At 38.7% G+C, this 18,226-nt stretch overlaps 1 protein-coding gene and 1 long non-coding RNA gene across 6 annotated transcripts; one reads left to right on the forward strand and one right to left on the reverse strand.

Annotated features, from left to right (window-relative positions):
* Positions 1–480: 480 nt before the first annotated feature.
* Positions 481–4,787, forward strand: LOC126184640 (uncharacterized). The gene is made up of 2 exons (XR_007536852.1): positions 481–3,865; positions 3,900–4,787. It is a non-coding gene; the product is annotated as an uncharacterized LOC126184640 (long non-coding RNA).
* LOC126184638 (thymosin beta) lies at positions 4,359–16,342 on the reverse strand. 5 transcript variants are annotated; one of them, XM_049927112.1, is made up of 7 exons: positions 16,185–16,342; positions 11,111–11,259; positions 10,733–10,846; positions 8,843–8,956; positions 8,384–8,497; positions 5,331–5,444; positions 4,359–5,245 (listed from the first exon to the last, which is right to left on the reverse strand). In XM_049927112.1, exons 2-7 carry the CDS (start codon positions 11,247–11,249, stop codon positions 5,220–5,222), a joined length of 621 nt encoding a protein of 206 aa, XP_049783069.1. In that variant the 5' UTR covers positions 11,250–11,259; positions 16,185–16,342; the 3' UTR covers positions 4,359–5,219. The 5 variants fall into 5 exon arrangements, with proteins under 5 accessions (XP_049783069.1, XP_049783070.1, XP_049783071.1 ...); XM_049927113.1 differs by lacking the exon at positions 16,185–16,342 and adding an exon at positions 12,305–12,426; XM_049927114.1 differs by lacking the exon at positions 16,185–16,342 and adding an exon at positions 12,149–12,278.
* Positions 16,343–18,226: the final 1,884 nt, after the last annotated feature.

Consider the following 18,226-nt stretch of genomic DNA (forward strand, 5'->3'; position numbering starts at 1 on the left):
CACAGTTGTACTGTTTATTCTCTATGTAAATGACTTTGCAGACTGTAAATCAGAAACTTACGATGTATGATAGTTATCTGTGCAATTGGGACAAACGATCAGCTGGAAAAGGTAGCACTCCTGAATGCTGAAAATGCAAGCAAGTATCTAAAACAATCTTTTTATAAATCAGTCTAAAGCAATGTCTGTAGTGTTTCAAACAAAAACAGTGAAATGTTTAATGTAAGGATTACAATAAAGAAGCAATTGAAGAAATGAGCAGCACAAAATTTTTTAGGCACTGTTACAGATAAGCATTTGACATGGGGAAAAAGGGGGGGGGGGGGAGGATGATGGCACACAGATATACAGTGGAGAAAAAAAGCATTTAGCAGTATCTCAAAAATGTTTTATACAGTATGACAGTATTAAAAAGGAAACTAAATACTGCTGTTGTAACAAACATTAAAGATCTTGTGTATTTTTTTCTTTATTGTGCCTTTGTCTATACATTGTATTTTAAGTAACATGGTAAATGCAGTAACAACATTCAGCCTATCCGTATAAATTTTTATGACATGCTCAGTAATCCCAGCTGAAAAATCATCAGCTAGTGTCAATGGGTAAAAACTAAAAAAATATACAATTAACTGCTTTGTGCACCAATTGAAGGAAACAAGTTAACTTAATAATAAAGTGGAGATGTCCAGTCCCTGTACAGACTTACACACTTGCTTTACAATGCTCACAGTTCAGAATGGTTGTTTCCCTTTCAGATGATAGGAAACTTTGGCCCACTTATTCTACAGATAATTTTCTGTGCAGGAAATCTTGTGGCCAACTGATTCTCCTCCTTCCCCCCCCCCCCCTTTGTGTTACTTTTTTTTCCGTTTTGTAAATCAAACTACTTTCTTCTGGGATTTTGGTCTCATATTAGACAATTCCAAATCATTGTCAGTTATGTTTTCAACTAACATGACAAAGATGTACAGATATCAGATTCTACCTGGTACAATGAATGTAGAGGGTGGTTGTTATTAAATATTCACTACTTGAGAGGGCTCCTCATGAAAGACATCACAATGAAACTTTGTGGAAACATTTGTAAGGACATGCGGAAGAGGAATGACAAATCGTTGAAAGAAACATTTTAATTGCCACATGAAAGTGTAACATTTCAAATAGTAAAGGGCAGAGCAATTAGTCAAATAATGTTTATTGTATATCCAGATTTCAGCCACTGTGACCAAAATATGGGTATGCAATTGACATTTGTTACAGATTGCTAAACCTTTTATTACTTGAAATAAAGACACCAGGCGCATCTGCTTTCCAATGGTAACATCTTAATTGCGTACAATGTTTACACTCCAGGTCACAAAGGTTGCTTAATGTGACAACCATCTGCACTATAGATACCACTCCACAATTCTCTCCCCCCCCCCCTCCCCCCTTCTTCGAAGTGTGTACCATGGAATGTTAAGCTGTCTTGACAACTCACACACTGCTTGAAGACTGCACATTGTGTCCAGCATTCTGAACCATGGCAACAGTAGCTCCAAAAATTTGTTTACCAATTGGGCATTGGACTCTCCCAGGAGGAATACCCAAATCACCAGTTAATTTGAACTTCCAGATCATATTGGCCCTGGTGCAGGAGAAGGACCTCTGTATTCCTGTAACACTTCAATACCAGTGAGCAGTTTAACTATTATTGCTGTTTAGATAAAACTGCTTTATGAGTAAATCCCCACTCACCTGACTGACTGCAGCTGTGATGCAGACTTATGATTTTGTTTCAATCCTACATAGCCATACCACTACCAACACTTGGAGGCAAGTCATGAAACAAATTCTGCAGCACACAGTCTGAACATCATTTGTAAAAAGTCAGGTATCCATACATTAAATAGTTTTCCATCTACACTGGCTCAAGTAGTGAAAGTTTAATTATAACCACCCTGTACTTCAACCATTAGACATCAGTGGAAGTCATATTCCCACACAAGATAGTGTGATGAAAATTAATTGGGAAGAGGGGGGCAGCTCCTTTGCATTGTACCATTTCACAGTCACATAACAGCTGATCATAAAAGAATTCAAGCCTGTTTTAGTGCAGATTCCAACAGTGGTAAGTCTCAATTTGATTCAAGTCCAATTTGCAAAATGAGCAACAGCAATCATTTGTTTTTCACACAGAACAACACTTGCTATTCCAACAAGGAAAGCAACATGGGACAGACAATATTACATTAACTTTTTATCTAAGTCTTTGTTGCATTGGACATAATAATGGCTCCTATGATAAAAACATCCAACTGAATTGTGGTGATAATTATTCAAAGAAATAATAATGGCTTTCAGAAACAATGGGTTGAGTTCAGTGAAAGTAGCTCATAATTTCTTTCGTCTCCAGGTAATTTGAAACTATTTTCCTTTAAAATGGGGAGCCAGGGTAGTTACCTGGAAATGCTATTTCAATCCCTAAAACTAATTTTAATTAAGCACTTAACCTGCAATAGAAACATTATTTTACAGTCTACCATGCGGATGTAAGAGAGACCTTTGAGATAATCATTGCAATCAGTGACCAAAGGGATATCTTCTAAAACTTTAAAAAGAGTTAAGGAATTATCTGATTACAGAACATTTGTTTTTCTGACAAAACAAACATTTTTCTCTGTATCCAACGCAAACTTTTCAGTTACCTTAGCTCTAAGTGGTTATGGCAGTTTTTGCTTGTTTAATTTCAGTAGTTAGTATTCTGTGCCCTCACTTTTGTAATGATCATGCTGGGAAGCAAAGATTACATCATTCCTGACATGACTGTAGCCTTACATTTGTAAGAATAGAGCACTGCATTATTGTGCCACATGATGAAAGCCAAAGTGGAGGAAAATTCAAATTTGGAATCCCATGAGGTCTGGTGTTTGGCAAATCATTACTAGACAAAGACAATTTAATTACTCTAAAGGTTTGTGATTAACTTCCACAAATACACCTCAACTACAAACTAATTTATTTGTGTGTCCCAAAAAATAATTATGGGCATTCATAATCTGATGAGAAACCTAAGTTGAATTGGCCTTACATTATGAATTTTTTTATTGTTTTGGCCACTGAACTGCTACATTAGTTCACACACTTTCACTCCCTTCTGTCTCAGAATAATTAGGAAAAATTTATCTACAGCAAACACTGTAGAAATGGAAACCTTATAAAATCCTTATTCTTTCACTGCTCTGATAGGATATTTGCTTTCAGCATTGTTCAGGGTAAAGATTACACAGTTCCAAATGAACTGAGGTAAGATAATTTTGATTCTGCAGCATTAGGATACAAAGATAACATTTCTATACACAACAGGAAATCTGGAATAAAACCCACACCTTACTAATGAAACCCTTTAAGCCATCTAATTACAGGGAGTTGTTTGCAGATCGTTATTGGAACTGTGAGAAACCAGTCAACTTACAATGGATACACAGTATATGACCTGCTCTAGTCACTTTATACATACACTTTCAGTAATCTTGAATGAAAATGTTTGGTACTTCGGGAACAGTTAGTCATTTAAATTTTAAAATTGTGTAGAATTTGCGATACATGTCAGCTGAATGTGATTGTACCTGCATTATCAACATGAAACAAGTTAATTCTTACAGCTAGTTATGTTGCAGTGCTGTCCTTAAGTGATTGCTTCAGAAACACCTTGACAGATAGCTCCCTTTATCAACAAGAAAATATTAAGGCATGGTTATGTGAAATTTAAATTAATTTTTGAAGTTATTGGAATGAAACTGCAAATGCAATGAAATGTTAACATCTCACATGAATCATTCTTGTAGAGAAATTTCTATTTAACTTATTACCATTGTGTGTGTGTGTGTGTGTGTGTGTGTGTGTGTGTGTGTGTGTAGAAAGATTTAACAGCACTTTCTGCAGTACTACTAAGTTTTCTGAGAATACACAACCCCCAAAGAGACCCATTATGTGATTTCCACACAACTTTTTCAGTTTCAAAGTATGTACTTTATATTCTTCACATTGCACCATTTCTATTTTTTTGGCTGTTTATTCTTTTGTAACTAGAAACACATGAACACTTAAATTGATCTGCAATTATTCATATCCAACCTTGCATAATACCAGACAAGTTCCTCAAACACAACGTTTTAAGCTCATCAGTGTAATTACTGCTGTGTTTGGTGAAGTTAGCTTGGATGTAACAATGCGTTTTACAACAAGACCAATATTGCATTGAGCACAGGTGCCCAACTCTCATTTGGTTTAATTTATTGAGGTTAAGAAAGATCCAATCAAATATCTTCCAGAACAATAGGGAGTAGTGGGACATTCAGGAAATTCATACATTTGGACAAAGTTCCAACTTTTATTCACACAAAATTTATTGGCAGCTGACATAACTGCTCATGAAGTGCAAAAGTATGCATCGCACCACATTTGAATACTGCCACATTCCCACAAAAAGAAAGACTTCATGATTAAAAGCCAAAAGTTTTCAACACATTCACACAGTTAGCACATGATTAAAGCAACAAATCTGTCTTGCACAATTCTGTGGAAAAACATTTGAAATTTGCTATCATGAATGGTGGAATGTATAAAGAAATACTGGAAAAATTTAACAAAGATAGTTCCTTTCAAAATAAATTCTTACAAAATTGAGCAATTCTGTATTTCATCACTATCCCACTACATTTTAGTTTCAGGGGATAGTGTTGCACATAACCTTCTGGATATCGCTTTTATACAAATGAATAGTAAGTATTCTACATTTGAAATGTTCTATATTCCAAAAGTCGTATAAAGCATTTACTGTTGATTATAAAAAAACTTAGGTGTATGTTTACAAAACAAGACATACATTATATAATATCACTGATTATCATTAGTACCACTGCATCCCAGTTTTACAAACTAAAGGCCTATTTTTTAAACATCACAATCTCATTACAGTTCTGACCAGCTTCAGCATTAGGACATTACATTAAGACATCACAAACTGCTGTCATGACTTCTTTAAAGTCTTAGTTGAAGTCTCCTTTACTATTGTACCAGCAATTTAAGTGGAAGCACATAATACAAAATTTTCGTTGTTTAATGGCCGGACAATAAAAAAATTCTATAAATAGTGAAGTGTAGCAAAAAACGATAAAAATGTGATCCCAATTGAGCCGAGTCTGTAACAGCTCAGTCTTTGTTACACAGTTTCATGTTTATGCCTTCTTTTCTTCATCAATAGCTGCAAATAAACATAACATTGCATTAAGGTTATGAACACCAGTGGGTTAGACACTGAATAATCTAAGTTTGAATCCATGTCCTACCTTCTTTTGTTGGCAGTGGATTTTTCTCCTGAGTTTCGGTATGTTTCAGTTTGCTTGTATCAAAGTTCTCAATTCCAGCGATCAGATTTTGCTTTCCTTTCTCTTGTTGGATTGCTTTAAAAGATAATTTTCATCATTAAATTCAACAATTTTAATGTGATTCCACACAAATTTTGGAGCACAACAGCCATCTACTCATATGTACTTGTTTCATTTCAAATTACTGGCAACTTTTATGAAGCACTGCTGATTTTAAATATAGCAGGATGGGTTATGAAGTCAAGCAATGTTTTCAGGAATCATCATTTACATTTTACAGCAGAAGAGAACCTGTTTATTGCTACTACTTAAATAATTATAAGAAAATCCTGCTCAAAGCAGAAGCACAATACAATGAGAAATTGTCTCAGTTTAGCTGAGAAACAATTAACATTTACATACTCATTTATCTTCTGTGAAAAGAAAGTTACGAGTGTCTGCCGCCTGTTGCGAAGAATGTATATTCTGCAATCTAAATATTATTTGAGATGTTAGTGACCAAGCACATTAAGAACTTACCTACAATACTGTGAAAAAGATATACTTTTAACAAATATATTCATTGATAAATGAATTTTATACCACATGGTGAAAGTTAATCTATCTACAGCCTGTGAAAGTAACAATTTAAGATAACATTACATGCAGCTTCATACCTTAAAAAATTTGAATTGCTGAATGCAAAATCATGCATTTATTAAAAGCCTCACAGATGCCATGCAAAACTTTAGATATTCAATACTCCAAATTAAAGCAGCAATATGTATGTTTTGACCAACAAGGCAAAAGCTATAGTGGAGAACACTAAGAAATTTGTGGTGTAGTGTGAAGAACCACAAGATGATCTGAAGCCCAACTCTTAAATGTGGAGAAGAGCTGAAGTAGTGTACAATCTCCAAACTTTTCTGTTGCAGCAGATCACCACCACCAACAATTTTTTTCCTACAGGTGAGCAAGAAAACATCCATGGGGACATTGAAATCCAGACAGCACCGAAGTAACTCCATCGAAGGACGAGTATGCTCAGAACTTCACATGTTCTTGGAAGGAAAGCTACTTCATGTTTACACAGAGTAAGATTTACATGATACTATTCAATTCTTGGGTGCAAATACAAATATCTATGCAAGATTTTGTGCTTTACAGTACAATCACAATTTTGTTCCTATGGTCATGGCACTGCAGGAAACCTATTTCTGCACTGACATATGGGCAGCAGTCTGAGGACTGTTACTGCTGCTATGAGCAACAATAATTGCATGAAGCTGCATCCATACCAAAATCATGGAGGAGAAAAAAGGTTACAGCTACACGTATCAACACAGTTGATTAGAGTTTAGGTAGTTTACTTTCACCGTGCAGATTACTGGCAACTGCATACCCATCACAACTACTAAAGAAAGCAAAAAATAAAATACTTATTTCCATTAACTGTAGTATCTAATCTTATAGGCCCATTTATAGTCAAGTATACAGAGAAACATAGTTATCCAATTGCCCAACAATATTCCTTTACAATTAAAATGTGTCCACATGAAAGAACATTTTTCCATAAAATTTTTGTGCTTATCTAGAGGTTTTTGGGGAGATATCTTAGTGTATGCAGCACCAAGCACATAACCTAGCCACTCCACTTCACAACAAAATTAATGGGTCACTAGTTTTGAAACCCCATAACTGCACACCCTCTCCCCCATTGTGGTGTGTAAGTTTGAAATTTGACTCAAAAGTGCCAACAACCTCTTGTAATGGTGCAAAATTACTTTACCCTGCAACTTAACCCTAGCACTCTGACTGACATGTAACAGCAAGGTCATGTCAGCGTAAGATGGTATAATGTCACCACATTGTCACCAAATATCCTCTCCTACTGTGTCTGCAACAGAGGTCAGAACTAGGACACCCAGCATTACACTTTTCTTACAGGCAGCCAATGAAAACATTTTAAACAAACCACCACCCAGAACCTCCACAAAAAGTCCTCTGACAATACATTTCTAACATGCTCAACAAAGGCAAAGGGGTGCACCAAAGGTTTTGCCAAACTGGAGGCTATTAGAGACACTTTGCCATTTTATTCATGCATGTGTTAATATTGCATTCCTGCATCACCACGCCACAGTAGGGCTGAAAAAGCACATGTATCTTTACTGGTTCAGATCACGTTCAATTTTTGTTGAATGGTTTTGAACGGTCCCTACTGGTTTCACCCTGAATACAAAAGCAAAAATTGTAGTTTCACTGCACTCTAAAGGGGTGCAAACACATTCAATGGGGATCCAGCCCCACAGTGTCATCAGAAGGGTTGTAACATCAGAAGGTGTCAGCAGTGTTTAAGGTTGTCAACATCTTTTTCATCGCACTACACACACCTTTTCAACTGAAATGTGTGGCAAACAACTCCTCAGGGAAAGGGATGGTTTCATTGACACCCTTCATGCCACCCCCGAGGCCTTTTGTGGCAACTGAGTGGCAGTGTGCCCGACATTTTTCCTCATCCACCTGTAAGAGAACCAAGAGTTTTCAAGCCTGGGTGTTGCAGTTATGACTTTCATCACACAGACGTCAAAAAGAAAGGTGAAATGTGGATATTGGGCTGTGATAAACTTATAAATGTCCACAGTGACACTGGGCAGAATTGTGGTGAAATTTGGTGATAATGTGACACCAACCTACCCTACAGCTCACATGAGCTCTTGAGCTGTAGACACCTTGCTGTTTGACATGTCGCCAAGCCCAAGGGTGATGTCACTGGGTGCCACACTTTCGCACCATCACAGAGGAAGGTTGTAGGTACCTTCGAGCCAAATTTCAAACTTATGCACCACAATTAGGAGACAATTACAGGGTTTTGAAAAGCTATCCTGTAATTCTGTTGCACAGTGATTACCACATTAAGGAATGACACAGGAATTGTACCCTGGTGACATCAGTGCATTGCAAAGCCTTATCCCAAAACCAGTAAGTAATGGCACAGGTAAGAGTTTTTACCTGTAACATAAATAACTACCCACCTTCTGGATCTGGCAGAAGATTCTTTTCTTGTGTTTGTGTGTGTTTCATCGAAGATTTATCAAAATGTTCCACACCTTCCAGTAAATTCTGGTGAACTTTCTCCTGTCTAACAACTGCCAGAAGTTTCAAAGCCAATGTTAAACATGCAGAAAAAACAAGCTTGCAAAACACTGCAAATTATCTGTTAATAGCTTGAAGCAAGATTCCCTTGTTGTTTATGAATACTTAAAAGCTCTGAGAAATTGTTCTTATTTAACTACAAAACAAGCATGAATTTAAACACACACAGCCATGGCATTCATAGATAGTGGCAATTAATGTAAAAGGCTTTCCTTTATATTCTTGTTACAAATAGAGCTTTATTGCTAAGCTTTCTACAGCAGAAATTTAATTTTAAAAAAATTTCATGCACATTGTTCAAGACCATATAAACATGCTAAGAAACTTTTAAGACGTACCATCTTTATCAGGAAGGGGATTTTTCTCTTGGGTTTCTGTGTGTTTTAGTTTTCCTGTGTCAAATTTTTCAACACCCTGCAACAAAGCCTTCTGTGTTTTCTCAGTGGCCACATCTGAAAAAATTTATAGTAAACATTAGAGCATTAAGACCCAATTTTAAATACTGAAAATTATTCTATTTGCAGTTACATTGCGAGTTTTTGGGGTATTCTGTATTAAAATAGACAATTGTAAATGGTGTGAAAAGCAGTTTATTTTTAGAACTTCATAATCCACAAAATATTACAATTCTGATGGTGTCTGAAATTTAAAGTTATATTAATTTTTATATTCACAGTTTTGAAATGTGATTGACTTCAGGAGCATTGAAGTTATTGACTGTTTCAGTAGAATCTGCTTTAGTATTTCAGAAAGCATACACAATATGTACATTTCAAAACACAGCAAGGATTCTTGTCTATAACAGCAATAGTTAAACCTATTTAAGCACACTGACACTCCATCTTCACAGTGTTTTACAGGCAAGCACCACCAGTTATGCCAGAATTAGCATATAAGCAGTCAAATACCCCACATGGTTAACTTAAATAGTGGCAGGGTTAGATACCAACAGCAACACACTTGTGTATAAAGTTATGTGCAGTGTGACTGCCATTTTCATATTAATGGCAGTATGAGGCAACCATCAACCACACTGCTAAAGGGGAAACAATACTGGCTCTATATGCATTGTGTCTGTGGTACTGAATGATGCTAACAATGTTCATTAGTTATTGATGAAGTTCTTTTACCAGAGTAAAATGACATTTTGTAACAGTTTCTATTAAATCGCCTTTCAGAAAAAGTGACAGACTGAACAAACCACAAAATTTCTCAACACTAGTATTAATATTTTAATTGCTGTTTATGGATACTTGTTAGGCAGTTTTGTAACTAAGTACTTTATTTTGCTGACCACAAACATTTCCTTCAATATTCAGGTAATTTTACAATACAAGCTTATGTATTGTGAAAGTCTGTACTTTCACTACTTTATGCAAGTTTTGAAACACTGTCACACCTCTTGGGTACGAGTAAGCTGGTATCTTTTCATGGAGCTAGCCTTTATTTCTACAATGAGAAATAGGGGAAGCCAGTTTTTCAAGAACATTTCATTAAGAGCATAAAACACACCTTTGCTACAACAGAAAAAATTTTCATATTAACTGTTTTAGACCAAAGGAAATACTAGCAGATGCCATTAACATATAAGTGAATATTTCAATGGCAGGTACCTTCAAAGTACTGCTGCACAGTCACAATGTTGTCTAACATAACTTGAGTTTATGAAAAAGGTACCAAATTTGTGTGAATTAACCAACCAAACTCTTAGAATGTTATATCCCCAGATGGGTACTTACCTTTACAATCTCTAGTACCTTGCAGTCAAAATAAGCTGTTCAGCATTTATGTTAGCTATGCAAAACATGCATTAATTAGCTTTACCTGTTACATCCCATATAAATAACCAAATATTTCACCTTCCAACACTTCTTCCACATATCTTAATGGAATGTGTTATTCTGTGGGAGAAACAGGTGGAACTCCAAGAAAGCAGACAAGTTCTTTCTATGGAAAGTAGTACCAAGTCCCATGTTCAGAGGTATACTGAACCTCCAGTTAAAGTAGTACCACTGAACTTTCTTAGTACACTATAATTTTAACCGTAGTAGCACAGGATTAACATAGTGAGTAACATTTTGACTTGCTTGTCAATCTTCCTCCAATATTAAAAAGAAAATTTTGAATCACTGTATTAGAGCAGTCTTCTCCAGGGCAGTGCTTAAGCAGAGACGTAATGGGCTCTAAGCATGGAAGCAAAATGGCTGCCTGTGAATCCAACAACTTACCTTCAGCATTAGGAAGGACTATTTTTTCCTGAGTATTTGTCCTCTTTAACCTCTCAGGTTTAAAGTTCTCGACTCCCTGAATAAGTTCCGAGTGTTGCTTCTCCTGTTTCACATCTAATTCATAAACAAGTATTGAAAAACATTCCTCGAATCTCTTGTTTGAATACACTGGACTGACACACACACACACACACACACACACACACACACACACACACACACACACACACACACTAAAAACCAGAAGCATCAGTAATACTCATTTTTTAACTGAAGTGTTATCCAATTTGCAGTACCTTCCATATAACAAATGTATACAATACCTCTAACTACAGAATAATGCCTCCAATTTCTTAGCCTAATCAAGTGATATCTTACCTTCAGCAGTAGGCAGAACATTTTTTTCATGAGTCTCTGCCTTTTTCATCTTGTCTGGCTTGAAACCTTCCAGTTCACTTTTAAAGTCTGGAGCAACTTTTGGGAGATCCTTCAAGGATGGACTTGCTGGGTTGGCCATCACTCAAATGCTGCAGGTTTCAAAGTATTTAATGTTTTCACACAAATCTTAATAGTGAAACAAAACAAAAAATGATGAAATAATCAAATTCAGAAAGGCAACATTCTGTTCAAATGAAGGAGTGAAAAATCAATGAAGTGGCAATTTTTGATGTATTTGTGTATTAAACTTAAGTGATGCATAGCCTGGGAACAAATACTCCTAATGACAACTTATCAATGACTACTAATATAGACAAGGCATGTTTTAACAAGACCACCTAGTGTTAACAGTTTATAACAGTGTTACACATTTATTTATTTCTATTCTCTAGGCAGAAGCAACGATAGCCCCCAACTTTTCAGTGTCATTTATTTGCAAAGGAATTAGATTCCTGCAACCTGCTGTAGCATTTTGTGCACTAGTGATCACCTTTTCCTTTATGAAAGGCACAGCTTATCTACTTACAGTTAATAGTTCCATCATTTTGTCATTTATGAAAGTGACAAAGTTGCTTTGGGTTAAGTCCTAAGCTAATATTTAATAATGTCCACAGAACTGCCAATGAACCAGTGAGCTACAAACATTTCAACCACCTTCAAAGAGTACAGTAAATAACAAATTTGTGTAAACTGCAGCTCTTCCATCTCCCAATGTCATTGCAAACAATGTCCTAAACTGCATTACTGTAATATTCAGCTTACAGCATTACTAGGCCCGCCCCCCATAAAAAAAAATCTAGCTTGAATGACTCAATCTGTGTATCTTAATGGCACACTTCCTTTAACAAAAATATTTATTAGTCTAAACCTAAGTGTTCAGTGCATTACATCATCCTTATAGTTCTTTCGATTTCTGGGAGCGAGTTCCTCTAATGTGGATAGTAATAACCAGTTTGCGCACTCTACTACAATTGATACCTTCCATTGTCCACATTCGAGGGAGTTCGAATTTCACAAGTATGGAATTTATACGCATTCTGAATGAACGCAAGCTTCTTAAACGCTACAGTGTCCTGAGCGATAAACCATAGTATTGCTTCTGACACCTAGTCATTTATATACGAAAGCTTGCACCTCAAATTATTTTCCACGTCCTTGCTAAACCCGGTACAGCCCCATAGGTTTCATAGGTTGCGCGGGCCATGCCGGCAGCTGGCGCCACGGGCATAGCTTGCGAAGGCCACGCCACACAATCGTTACTGCGGCCGTTGACTTTGCGGGAAGTGCACAGGGCCCGCTGCGATCAATAGGCAAGAGCCGACACCCGCCTTCATTTCATCCCCACCGAGTTTAATTTCGGTAACTACTACTGAAGTAACCACATATAAAAGATACTACGAAGTGGTAAAAAAACGCATACGAACTTCACAACCCAGTAAAAATCTGTTGGTATGCACTGCTACTAGAAAAGCCAGTGTTACCGACTCCGCAAAAATCGCTTCGAAACAGACAAAGCGCTCGGACCTAATTTGAGCGCTATCTTCATAACACTTTCCCTGTCCATACGGAAGAGGTTCACTAATGTGCACTCCGATGGTCTCAGGATATTTCAACTTCATAGCGCATGACCTGCAGTCAGCTGGATAAGTGAGGTACAAGGGATTTGATGATTAATCATTTTCACGCTTCACTGTCAAGACAGCAATGAAGTTGGAAACGGCTTTCTGAAGGGTCAAGGATGGAAGCACCGCGCCGAGCAGTTCTTACTGATGCCGTATGTTGTGCCACTGTGACGTCACCAGTATTTATACAACCGGATCCCACACTAGCCGTTCGGTTGGAGCGCAGCTACATGTGTGATCCTAACTTTTTCGAAACTTCCGACCAGCCGCGTTTGCTGTTGAGCACACAGAAAAAAGGAAGCAGCGAAACATTGCTAAAGGTTACGTTCTTGACTGACGCCAAACTACAGAAGTACTGCGCATCCAAAGCAGATGACTGCTTAGCTCTACCTATTGAATATAGAGTACAACGTTATACAAAGATACTAATACCTCCGCACGCACATTCCGTATCATTCCTTACATAAATGGACGGCTTGCCCCGTAGCGAAAACCTACGTGACCCCACGACATGCAGCGTACATTATGTTTTTCTCCGATGCCATCATGATCGGGAGAAGGGATTGCGATAGTTTCTAAAGGTGCCACATGTTAGGAGAATATTCTGGAAACGTAAAATGACATTCCGAGTACTGGAACTTCGAAACTGCTGGGGCAATCGTTGATTATTCGGCAGACTGGACCTGTAGGCAAAGTGCTTCGGTAATCTAGAACCACAAGACTTGTCCTTTGCCTAGTGCGTATGGCGCCGCTGTTGGAAAGGAGGACCCAACAGAGCGTTAACTCATCCTCTGATCACCTGTTCCATCTGCATGTCCGCGCGCCACAGCGCCTGCCTTTCAGCGCTCGCTGCTATATTAGGGCGCGACGGCTCAGCAGCTGCCGTTTATGGCAACCAGCCTGCACGCCTACGTAGTGGCAGCTGCTCCCGTTTCCATATGCGCCAAGCAATCTCCATGCAACCACCTGGCTACCCCACACACCTTTACCGCCTTCACAGTTCCATGTCAGTTATGGCCCTGCACCTTTTCTGTATCTCTAGAATCTGCCCAAACAAATCATCTTAATAGCTCCTGTGGCAGTTCAGGCACATGGCGGTTCAATAAAGTGCTGAACATCAGTTGTAAATTGAGGTGCTTTACAACCTTACAGTGTGGTAAAACACGAACAAAAGGGGAAACAGAACCCGGAAATCAGCAGGCACACCGTTACCGTCAGCATTCCACGGTGTCTTATCGAATGGGAATACTGGCAACATAGTCGTGGAACATTTAACGAGATTACTTCCCAACGCCAATTACCATCTTAAATTTAGGCCGATAACAAGCGGGAATGGTAGAAGTGATTTTTTTTACACACACACACACACACACACACACACACACACACACACACACACAGAGAGAGAGAGAGAGAGAGAGAGAGAGAGAGAGTTGCACTTGAGGAGCACGAGGTCGTGAGACCAAAGATATTCATGCGAATATGAGGAACTTATAAACACGACTGTAGAACACTACCTGAATCTGATTGAGGGTGCGAAAGAATTAAGCGCAGACGCCCACAGAAATGACAAGTCTTGTCACAGAGTCACTAAAACAGTAGGCGGAGTGAATGCCCTAAAGGTGGCGATATGAACAAAAATGCGCAGCTGAGTTCAAGTTTCCCCAAGGTCGATGACGCCGGCCGGGTCGCGCTTGCTGCAATTACACGGACGCACCGCCACACGACCCGTTACAATAGCAATTTGTTACGCTACAGCAAAAATTTCGGACCTAGCCCTTCGAAAGAATTAAGAGGAGCAGATTGCACCTAGCAGAGGTCACGAATGTTAGATTGCGAAAAGGAAATGTTACAAATACAAATTTTCCCAACGCGATTTCCATGCTGCTTCAGAGTGCCATGCTACTACTGTATACCTCCATGGTATACGTTGCGCACTGCAACAATTTCGTATTGCATAGCAGGCCCTCCGGTGCTGCATTGACACGTCTGCTTACAGTCACACTGCGAAGTTACAGCCGTCGCAGAAAAATGTATTCCACCTTTACGATCTCATTCCCATATTAATTTAGTGAATCTTGACTACAAGACCTATCTTCATCACCAGCCTCAGTTCCCCCTACTTCATATAGCACGCGGAGCAATTCTAATACAATTACTCACGAAAGCACCAGTCTGCATCAAAGTAACTCCCCGGTATTTTACTGAATTTGAAGGTTAGGAATAGTAAACAGGACGCAAGCCACTACGCCCCATAAACCGCCATGTAATATCTGGAAAACACTATTCATTTGCTGTGTAAAGAAGAGAAGTACGACCTCGTTGCATTATAAACAATCTTGGGTTACGTAGACATTCAAGTACACCTTTACGTCAAAATATATGCGATCTCTGCTACTATAAAGCAAAACCAGTTACACCTCTCAACAACACACAATCTGATCCTAAACAGCAAATGATCACATTCTTTGTCTTCTCTTTTGAGGGGGCCTTACTACCATCCATCCTTCCACGTACAACGAAAGCTGCTCACTGTATGAACTGTCTATTTCATCCCCGACTAAACTACGTAATTAACCTCTACTATCGTTCCGCAGAGCCAACTAACCAGTAGTCTTGATGGCTTTACTATAGTAAACTTTCACTACTGCCAACAGCCCATTCGATCGCCAGTTAGGAAACCTTACGAACTAAAGTGTGATGTCCGTGTGCTGACCGAAGGGGAGGCAGACTTCACAGCTGCCTCCGCCATTATCCCGTTTCTTAACGTTCATCGTACACCGGAAACACTTCCTGTTTTCTTAATGCAGTATCTTTTTAGGAGGCAGAGGAGGAGGGGGGGGGGGGGGGGTGAAGGCAAGAAGTCAAGTTTCTTTGCATCATGCGTAGTAATTACAAACAGCTAAACGCACTATCCTTCACGACACTAACAGTCAGGGACAAGATTTTTCTAACTCTTACTCTGTTCAAACTACACTTAAGTTGCCCAGTGCTTCGACTGGTGAGTTCCTCAGCAACATTCGAACTAGTGGACTTTTAATAAATTATCACTTAAGAGCTATAACGCTTCATATTTATACCTATAAAAAGTAAAACTGCAATACAAGTTCTGCACAGCTATATATAAACTTGTAGTTACAAACTAAAATAAAAGATTTTAAATTTTAATTCCATCTGCTTTAATATATGGATTTAGTTCTCACGGGTGTACCATATATTTTATTACACCACAGTAAGAAGTCACTTTTTGTGCGTCTAGCCACTCCAACAAGCATGGAAAAACCACACCCTAAAATTGGTAGCCAGACGTTTCCCTTCATCAAAATGAAAAATTCTACGCTTTTTCATATACAAATGTACAAAACTAACATTTTAAATGCTCAAGTACTCACCAAACTGAATTACTAAAGCAGCAAAGCGAAGACAAAGTCTAAACGTGGCTAGGACGTGTATAGCTTGACTAGAGCTTCCAAAGCGCTCCTTCTCCGACAACTGGCTGCAGCGGACTGACAACTAAGCGGCAGGCAGTAGGCACAGAGACCTGTGACTCACACAGCCTGGAGGGGGGGACAGGAGGAGGTGGAAGGGGAGGGATGGAATGGCAGCGTCGTGGAGGGGGCTGCAGCAGCTCTCTTCACCAACCGACAAAGCCAGCTCATATAAGCTTCGAATGAGAATCCAAACGTTTTAGCTATTAATAAAATCATCGCAAACGTCATTTTTGGTGTTATCGTTTATTTGCATCGTGTAACTAGTTTCCAGTGGGTAACCACTTATCTTCAGATGGCCAAGAACATGTGCTTTTACATAGGTTTGTTCAATAGCCCGTGCTGTCAGTCATCCCAGTGTCGTCGTTTAGCGCAATTGTGCAGATAGAACACTGCAGTACGACACTTGGCGGTTTGAGTCTGCTTAAAACAAAAAATGATAATTTGAAATAAAGAAATATTAAAAAATATGTGTTTCACAATTACACGAATTCATCTTTTACATTACGGAATTGCGGATAGGGTATCTGTAATCAACTATTTGTTTTTAATTTATAATAGTTTGCTTAGGAAGCCCCTAATATTCAATCGGCGTGATACTGACATTACTGCTGTGCAGCCTGTTACCCAACACTATCCAGCTACCTGTTGAAATAAAACTGTCTCTTGGTTAGGATAGAACACAAGCTGATACGGCTTTCAGAATACACTGGTAAGGGCGTAGAGAGTTAACAGAGCCCTTCGATTCATAGTGTCTTGGATTATTTTATAAACAGGGACAAGCAACGCAATGATTTAATCGAAAGAGGCCACATTTAGAACGACATATAGTTAACGTACCAAAGATGTCTGTCGCAAGTAGAAAAAACAAGGAAAATGATACAAAAAGAATGGAAATTGTATGTTGTCACATCCTCCTCCGTCATTGTTTCATCGCATACCATGTAAATTTTATTTTTACGACGACTGACTAAAAACGAATTACCATCCGTCGTTTATCACGCATTGTATGTATTTATGATACGTAGTAATAAGGAGCTGAAGCTGCCTAATATGCAACTGTAGAGTAGGAATTTCAAGGGCAGAGCGCCAGTTTATTGTGTTAACTGCACAGATAACATATAATCTACATAAAGAGTGATAACTATATTGTCTGTAGATACAATCTGAACACACCTTGGGTACCGGCTCGGAGGCCGTTGGGAAGAGGCCACTGACCTGAGTGAAAGTTATCAACTACTCCGCGAGGCGATCTGAGGAAGCTGTCCACACAATCGCGGAGTTCGAACAACCGTCTGTACCGTGTGCAGGTCGTATTCACAGCGTTTTAAGAGCAGTCGAGAGACTAGAAGCAATTCTGTGACCACTCCATACCGCCTAACGCCCAGTTCTGATATTTAACGTCGGCGGAACTACAGATGCTGACGGAAAAAAATGCGTTTATGTACGAATGGATGGACATTTCAAACAGTCGATCGACTATATCACTTCTCGTTCCGTTTTGTTAACGATCAGCTGCCAAGCAGCAGTTAACAGAATAATGAGGCAAAATTTCGATACCAGGATCAGTGTGTTTGGCGGAGAGAGACTTTTGAGCAGGCCTAGCACTTCTGTAAGCAAAGGGATTCCAGAATGAAAATATCTTAGCCCGCGTTGAGTATTTGATTGCTTTCAATCTAAGGAACTGTACTGCCCTTGAAAGGTCCAGTTTCGGTTTTTGAGTCCCAGTTCGGCACAAAGTTTGAATGTTCGCTGATAATCAGCCCAGCGATTTCTCAGCAGAGACTAAGACGATTCAGAGTCTTACCGTGCGTTTAGGGACTTAATTACCGTCGGAGTCATTATCGAACTGCATCCCACACGAATTTGACTGAAAAGGTGTATTTGACGCGCGCTACCAAACCTGTCATTCAGTTTTGCCTCACGAGATTCGTGTGCGAAGGTCA

The sequence above is a fragment of the Schistocerca cancellata genome, chromosome 4, assembly GCF_023864275.1.
Source record: "Schistocerca cancellata isolate TAMUIC-IGC-003103 chromosome 4, iqSchCanc2.1, whole genome shotgun sequence".
Classification (NCBI taxonomy): Eukaryota; Metazoa; Arthropoda; class Insecta; order Orthoptera; family Acrididae; genus Schistocerca; species Schistocerca cancellata.

Coding starts and splice junctions, on each gene's coding strand:
- LOC126184638 (XM_049927112.1), bottom strand. CDS start 11,249: ATGGCCAACCCAGCAAGTCCATCCTTGAAGGATCTCCCAAAAGTTGCT. Junction 8,957..10,732: donor AGTCCTTCCTAATGCTGAAG/GTAAGTTGTTGG, acceptor AAATTTTTTCAG/ATGTGGCCACTGAGAAAACA. Junction 5,246..5,330: donor TCCACTGCCAACAAAAGAAG/GTAGGACATGGA, acceptor GTTTATTTGCAG/CTATTGATGAAGAAAAGAAG.